The 8,563-nt window shown below is 37.1% G+C and overlaps 1 protein-coding gene across 8 annotated transcripts in view; it reads right to left on the bottom strand.

Annotated features, from left to right (window-relative positions):
• Positions 1-3,025: 3,025 nt before the first annotated feature.
• Positions 3,026-8,563, bottom strand: part of supt3h (SPT3 homolog, SAGA and STAGA complex component) — a 416,614-nt gene continuing 411,076 nt past the window's right edge. For 7 of the 8 annotated variants that reach the window (XM_078212917.1, XM_078212921.1, XM_078212919.1 and 4 more), the window contains one exon: positions 3,026-4,339. In XM_078212917.1, coding sequence (XP_078069043.1) covers positions 4,298-4,339 — 42 coding nt within the window. In that variant the 3' untranslated portion in view covers positions 3,026-4,297. Of the gene's footprint in view, positions 4,340-7,017; positions 7,076-8,563 lie in introns of those variants that run through there. The other variant, XR_013497769.1, reaches the window with a different exon arrangement.

Here is an 8,563-nt window from a genome sequence, read left to right as displayed (position 1 = left end):
GGTGCAGGCTGGCTTGGAGTGCTGCAGGATAGTTTAAATGGTGCTACTGTCTCATGAAATTGGGCTCCCAGCTGAAACATGAAGCCATTCAGCAGTGTATTTAACACTGGATTCACATAGCTATCATGCAAGTCAACAGGGAGAATGTTTTTGGGCCATGTCCATTTTATAGTTCCAATATCCCCCTCCAGAAATTGCATTAGTAGCTCCTTATTCTCAATAATGAAGCAAAGTACATGTCCATCACCTCTACCAAACGTTGGCTATGCACACTCCAGTCCCAGAACACCATTTATCAGATGGATGTGTGATCAAATTAGTCTATAATGTACCTCTGTAACTCTAAGGTTTATAGTCTTACCTATGGTTTGTTCCAATAAAACTGTTTTTGGAAATTTTTGTTTCCCTCAGTGTAGAACACTAAAACTCTATGCACATCAAGTAAATAATCTGGATAAAATCTCAACATGATGAGACTTGGGCAAACCCACACAATCTTCCTCTACTGCTTTTTCCTTCATGCCTAGCAAACCTCGACAATCAATTTATATGGGTGAGAAAAGGCAATGAGAGAGAAACACCTGAAAATGTGCTACATCGTATATGCCAGTTTTGTTTCACTTCATTTCAAATGAGGAAAAACAGGTGGGTGTTTCCAGAACACGCAGACCAATTAGAAAGAGAAGGCAAAAGTTTTGAGTTTTTTTGGAGACCGTTCCCTTAGTGTATGTTACAAAGACCAACCAAGTGACATGGTTCATTTAAGAGACTGAACACTTAAATAGAACCTCATTAGCGTGAGCAGGGATCCATTACATGTGGGTGAGTTTGGCTTGTCACTGCATCTAAGGTGTTAAGGTTTGGCTTGTCACCGCATCATTGCTGGTGTTTTAGTTCAGACTGAATACTTCCTCAAGAAATGTACTTTGCTCCCACAAAAGAATTAAATCAGTAGGTGATGTATTGAAATTACTTAATTTTTGATATATTTGCAGTAGTAGGCTGTTAAATACTGCATTTTCTGCCAGGCCATTTCTCGCACATCATATATACCCAATAAAGTTGAAACTTTATACTCAATGAGTAGCCGAATGGATGGTAGCAGGAAAAAAAAGGCTAACTTTGTTCCCAGTTGGCGGCGGACTTTAGTTCTAGAAAATGGTTTTTGAATTTCATGTTCATTGATACCTGGGCAGTCGTGCTATGAAATAAAAAGTTTGCTCACTTTAAAATCACTGTTGGCATTGCAAAATCTCACGTTAGGTACATTCTTGATGGAAGAGTGTAAGCTTTTACTACCGCGACCCAACAAAGGTACAGTAATGTGTAACGATTCCATTTGCTGAGACTGTAGTAATGAAGAAATAATAAATAATTTGACTTCTTGTCTTTGGAAGAGAAGATTCTGAAGTTAAAGGTGATATTTTGAAGATTATGAGAAGGATTCATATAGTTGATTCAGGTGGCTATTGGCAAAGGTTGAAATGTTGTAAGTTCGAAGTTAAAAGATAGCAACAAGAGTAGATCAGACAAAGCATTTTACAAAATAGACCAATGTTCCATGGGAGCTAAATAATATAAGTAGGTTAAGAACACAACTAAACGGGTTTGTGGAGAAAGTATTGAGGTGACATGAAAGAAAATTTGACATCAGCCAGAAAAAGAAAAGTCTTTCAGGCTAAATATTCTTTTCCTGGTACTTTTAAAAAAAAGTATTCTTCTATAGACATGCTTGAAATAGCTTTATCTGGAACGATTTTCTCAGGAATGTTTACATACAAGCCTCTTGGTACAAATCTAACAGGAAACCATAGAAAGTTTATGAAATCTCCATATGTTGGTTGCACTGTTTTAGCAAAAACCGTAACATAAACATAAAGCATCGAAACCACCTCTGAACAATTTATTTTAGTTTCACCTTCAACATTTCTCCCAGGTTTTATATGGTTGGTAGAACTTTGCCCAAAGACAAACACAACAAAAGTTAGGGCACCCACTGAGAAGCTACATCGGTAGAATTTTTGATGTTATCTTCAAAAATTAGTTGAGTCTGAATATTATGCAGCTTCTTAAGCCTGGCAGAAGATCATGATTGTGGCTAGTGAAAAATACAAACATGCGAATGCACTGTGCTCTTGAATTGTCTGTTAATTTTTCTTTCCTTTTAGGCACAAATGATTATGTACTCTTTTATTTCTTCAGTCTTTGTAACAATGTGTTCAGATTTGGAGCTTTGTGTTTCCTATGTTTATTTTGTATCACTATAGAGGTCTCCCAGTTTGGTGAAAAGCATCAATCTCTGGTACTTTACTAGGAGGAGGATATTTGGTGCTGTACTAGTTAAGTGAATGCTTAAATGGAAGAATTTGGACTTTAAGAGGTGAGCTTCAATGGCCTCGACTGAATGGCGTTTTCCTATCCTTGACTTCTTACAAGTGTCCACTTGGAATCTATTTGTTCATGCTTCATGTTGGAGTGCATATGAAATTAAAAGCTGCAGTTACTGAAAATGGCTTAGCTGGTTTTGATACAGTAACTATTGCTACTCTGAAGTTAGAAAGATTATAAACTGTTGTTGATGTTACACTGCAACATAAGTACATTTGGACAGGAAACCCAGTATTAACCTCTGTGGTAGTTTGCTAGTGATTGTCCACACACTATCTTTTCTTGATGGATTTATATGGACTACTCAACTTGAGCAAGGCTGGGCTGAGAAATACGGAGTAAAAAATGAATAGGCCCATGTCTACTTTTGACAAAGATATGGAAATAAGCACCTGGAGTAAAAATCTTTCATTTCTCAAAGGAAATAAACTCTGTCACAGTTTGGCACATTTAGCAAGATCAACCCTCAACTGTCTTTCTAAAAACTCTTCAAGACAATCCAAACATTCTCCTTGGGATACTTAACAGAAACGTAATAATCTCCATAAATTATTATATATTGCTACATAATTTTGTATTCCTTTTCAGTTAAAGCTACTACATTAGCCTGAAATAAAGTAAACAAATCAGTTTCTTTAAGGCACATTTTTATTAACAACGTTTGCAAACCAGCTTTTAATAATGGATCTTAGAAAAATCATATAGTTGCAAAACTTAAAAAAGCACCGGGTGACAATGAGACATTTAATTTCTCTTCAACACTCTGCCGGAGTGCATCAATCTTGAGTTAGCACTCCCGACTTTGGCAGTTCTACAATGATACCAATATCTGCCTAGCTGATATTCATAATAAACATTTTGATATACATGATGAAAACTAGACATGTTCAGACTAAAAATATTTAAACATCAATGCAAATCTGCCTAACATTACCATTAAGTGCCAGATAACGTTCAGATAAATGCCGCTTTCGGCATTTATTGCTAATGCTGTTCAAGAAAGTGAATATATTGCTATATTGTAACTCCATGAAATCAATAAACCACAACATTTACATTTTGTTGCTTATGATAGCATGAGATTAACACTGAAATCATCATTATGGAAAAGTTGTTTCATTACCCTTATAAATATAATTGCTTCAATCATGCCATTTATAGAGGTTTATGACATTTTTTCCCCCTTGCTTATTGGAAATGAAAGGAGTCAGTACCTTGTCACGATTCAAACTGTATAATTTTGACTACAACTGTTTCATATTATAATGACCCTGTGCGTAACTCAAGTTTTGACTATTTGAGTCAGAGTAGAAATGCACTTGCCTGCTTACAAATTTGGTCCAAGAAAAGATTAATGAAATATGCAGTTTTAAAGCTTTTCAAATACTTTCCAGTTAATTTAAATTACACATTAAGTGATTCTAGGAGTAATTTTCTGACTTCACACCCCTGTTGGGGTGCTTCACCTTTTGGTAGCATACAGCGATACTTCAGGAGATCAAATTAGTTAAATGGCATGAAAAATCACATGCGGCACACATCCAAATTCCCTCCTGCTGGGTGAGGCTTCACACCACAAGCACAGACTCAGAAAATTACCCCTTACACGTACTTGGTTAGAAAAAGATTTCATTCTGTTGAAGCACTATGACACAAATAGTCATGGATGTGAGCTGGCAGCTGGTGATCTGCGTTCCTATCCACCTACATGCAGGCCAAACATCCTGCCTTTAATTAACTAAAATATTCCACCAAGTAAACAGGATTGATGGTAGGGTGCAGGTCAGTGACTTGTCACAAATGCTCACCCAACACACACAAACACACGTACACAGTGTACTGACACAGCCTTGTTTTCTTGGAGCAACTTCACCTTTCAGTAACAACAGCCTTCTTGTTCCTTCCGCCCTCAGCAGGCTAGAAACGTCACTCCAGTTCTGCGGTAAGCACTCTATTAGGGAGAAAAAAAAATAGCCTGTATTCAATGTAAGTTACATTAGTTTCATGGAGGCTGTGAATAATTTCTAATCTCTGAGGAATATGGGCAAGAACTTTCCACTTCACTTATGCTGTGGATTTCAGGAAAGGTCTAAGTTTATTAATTTATTGTTCTGCAACAGTCATAAACACCATAAAAAACAAGTTTTTACACGTATAGCTCAGCAGTGAGTTTAAATTTGACGTATGAGGATCTGCCATTTCTAATTGCACAAAAAAACAATAACATACATAAGGTGTAACTAAACCGAGTGCACCAGGTCATTTCAGTTCTTACACTTGCTTACCTTTTTATTTCTAGCAATTCACACAATCTCAAACCCAAGGCAAACCATGAAGAACAAAAACCTCCAAAATATGCATCTCCTCTGCACAAATTAAAACATACCATATACAATGCTAAGTAAACACTACAACTGGATACCGGTATTTGCTTTGAATCATTTACTATTTGCTGAAGTTTGCAACACAATCCAGAAGGGCAGGCTTAGTATTTCCATATATCCATCACAATTAACCACTTCAGCCAAGTACAGTGTACCTATTATGCCTCAGTGGAACAAACTTATACTGTAATTCTACTTTCAACTGTTATCTGATACTACAGTGCAATCATCAACAATTTTACATTTGCGTCACATGTTTACATGAAAAGCTTATAAAACAAGTGATTAAAAACACATTGAAGTCTAACAGGAATGTGTAATTGAGGAGATCCATCCAAATGTTATGATGTCACTTCTACTAGTTTTTTTCAATTCTGATGTCTAATGGATCACTTGCTGAATCTTCAAAAGTTTCCTAATCCCATTTATGCAATTTAAACTTGGCCAAAATACATTGGTCCCTTCTTCTTGTATGAGTTACACCACAGAAAGATGTTCCGAGTTGAATCAGACACATGACTTGGCTGTTAAAGGTGACATTATAAGAACAGTCCATTCAAAACAGGGGGAAACCCAAAAGTTAGGTATACTTTTGGAATCTTAAGGCTTTGATTATATAATTTTAACAAGATGTTTGTTACACACCAAAATTGAAAGAAAAAGACCTGTCAATGGTAACATGAGTTGGAGATTTCCTTTTAAACTGACAGCTGGTTATTACTGGATTTAGAAGATTTTCAAAGCTGCCCAATTGCAGATTCACATAGATCATAGGGGGTGACACTACTTGGTTGGAGTAAAGGAGTAAATGATGGAAACTGGCCAGAATTGTTCACCAGCTGGATATCCATCACCTCCTGGAATCCTAGCACTGCAAAATACATATACCCACATGAAAATCTTATAGAGTGAGCAGAATATTGCCTCTTGCCTGATGTACAATGAAATCTGGCAATGCAACAACAAATAAAGCCTTCCATTCCAGCTCAAAGGAAGTTAATTTGAACATCCTTAGAAAGATATCTGTTGGGAAAATTGCCCAAATATGCAGATTGGCACAGTGCTCAGCTTACTAAACTATTATTCTAATTACACATAGATATATTTTAAATAACAATCTGTCAAAGGCATTTTCCAAATGAAACAAAGATATACAACTTGCCCAACTGATCACGGGTGCTATTTTTCAGACTGCAAGACAAAATTTGTCTTTTCAACTGCACCTATTTTGTAACAACACCCAATATGTAAAGTAAAAAAGGGACAGTTTTGACAGGGATAATAGTGTAATGCTTCAAATAAAATAAAAACTAAAAGATGTAAATTGATCCGCTTACTCGATATCGCGTTTTACACGATCACCCAAAGTCCTAAAGTGTGTGGTTGCTACTCCGTTGCAACTGCGACTGTAGGTGACATTATCAGCATAAAACACACAACCTTTTGTTGTATGATAGCTTCCCATGGTCAGGCACCACTGTACCAAAAACATCTAGAAAATACAGCAACGGTTGGAATCCCAGCAGCAGGTGAACATGGGATTAATGCAAATGGAACACCAAAAAAAAAAGGAAAACTAAAACGAAACAGAAGTCTGATACCCAACCCGACTTTCCACTGACAGGCAACTTCTACCCCACTATTGAACAGTATTTAACCACCCCCTCACAGAGTGGGTGACCTTATCTCTCCTCACCTCCAGTGAACAGAGGTTTATCCCTTCTCAGCTCCCAGATACTGAACAAACCTGCTGTGAGTTGGGCCGCATTGCTCAACTCACCATACCCACAGGAGCAAAATTAGCCATCATTTCAAAAATCTCAAAACTTTCACCACCATTTCTGCTGCAGACTGACAAACCCGGCACTGGCAATGTTTATTTTCTGTGGAACGAAAACTTTCCATCGAGCAAACTCCTCAGTGAAGCTTTCTCCCTCCACTCCTTCTTTTGCTTCTTCCTTGCTCTCCCTATCCAATCCACTCTCCATCCACCCATTCTTGGTCTATCCTTTTCTTGATTTCCCTTCTTCTGCACCCTGTCCCTCCTATGTCCTAACTCTTTCCTCTCTTATCCACTTATTCCACCCTTTCACCACATCTCCATTTCCTCTTTCTCTGCTCTTACCCTTTCCTCCTTCCCCCCCATGTGCAATCATTCCTTTCTCCCTCCTCATTCTCTTTATCCTCCAGTTCTCTATTTCGCTGTTCCCCTCTTCCATCTGCCTCCAAACATGCTGCACCTGAAAAGTAACCTTGATTCCTTGTATCCAATGAAGTGGAAGACTGACTGGCATCGTAGGAAACTGAAACACACATAATAGATGGCTACAAATTAGTTACAAGTTGGTCAGACAATAAAATTATTCTGGTACCATTGACAATGAGTTACTTTTTCTTTTCATACTCAGGTTTTGTAACATTTTTAAAAGGATAAAGAATGGGCTGAAAGTCGGAAGATAGATTATAAATTCAGTTTTGCTCTACCTTCAAACTGTTTCAACGTTTTGCATCAGAGATATTCCTGTCCCTTTTATGTCAAGATACTCACTAGCAGCAACAGGAAGTTAACATACAAAATAATTAAAAATGACCTGTGTCACTATGGTTTGTATTAGTACGTGGAGTGATAGAGCACATACAATAATTCCTTACTCCTTACATAGTAACCTCCCAGCCTAAGTGTGATCTTTGAGGTAGGTACACAACTGAAGTGTGGTATACCAATGCTGAAAAATACTGGATTGCATGTGCATGTGGAGATGGTTACTATAATTGACTGATGCCTTGTTTCTCTGGCCTTTTCAATGCTTAGAAATAATTTGATGATTTTTTAAAACTTAGACTAAGTGACTTTAAGTGCAAGTGCCAAAGGTGATCACAATGTTTAATTATTGGAATCAGGGAGGGATTGTTGACATTTGGGGTCAATGCATGAAAGCTGATAAGGTACAGAAATGAAGTATACTAAATCAAAGGAAATGTGTGTGTGAAAACAATCACGAGTGGCATAATGACATGTACAAGAATAATGATACATTTAATTTGGACTACTGTTATTAAAATAAGTTTGTAACTGATAATAAATTACAGACTGTGAATAGCCTTGTTGAATACCTCATTCATTAACTAGTTACTCAGTGAAAAAAATTAAACATGTTGAACATCTAATAAAAAGTAGTCAACCAATATTTAATGAATTTAAAATGTGATTTCAAATAAGCAAATTAGATTCATGATGAAATGAACTTCCACCCTCCCATGTTCGCTTGTGTAGGTCAAGGTAAGAAAGAATATGATTCTGCCAGTGACAGTGCAACTGTTTGTCTGTCCATTGTGGCCCGTATTGTCATCATCCACCAACACGATCTATGATTGATGAGATGAATGGTCAAGTCACCCTCTCCTTGTCAGGTCGTCCTATACTAAGCAGAACTTAAACTAACAGAATGCATCCATTAAGAACCCCACGGACAGTTTGTGTATTTAAGCTGTCCACGGTGTGACATTTAAGGACATTTTTTCAACAATGCACAGTATAATATTAACTGAAGAAAAAGCAACAACTAAAACATTGAACTGTATTTATATACTGCCTTTAACATCATAAAATATCTTAAGGCGTTTTACAAGAGGCTTCTAAAGCAAGATTTGACACTGAGCCAATTAAAGTAATATTAGAGCAGATTGCCAAAATCAAGTAGGTTTGAAAGAGGTCGGGAAAGAGAGATTTGTGACCTAGGCAACTGAAATCACGGCCACCAATGGTGGAGCAATCAAAATCAGGACTGCTT

Source organism: Mustelus asterias, chromosome 5, assembly GCF_964213995.1.
Source record: "Mustelus asterias chromosome 5, sMusAst1.hap1.1, whole genome shotgun sequence".
NCBI lineage: Eukaryota > Metazoa > Chordata > Chondrichthyes > Carcharhiniformes > Triakidae > Mustelus > Mustelus asterias.
The sequence above is the reverse complement of the archived record's forward strand: the minus strand, read 5'-3'. Positions and strand labels throughout refer to the sequence as shown.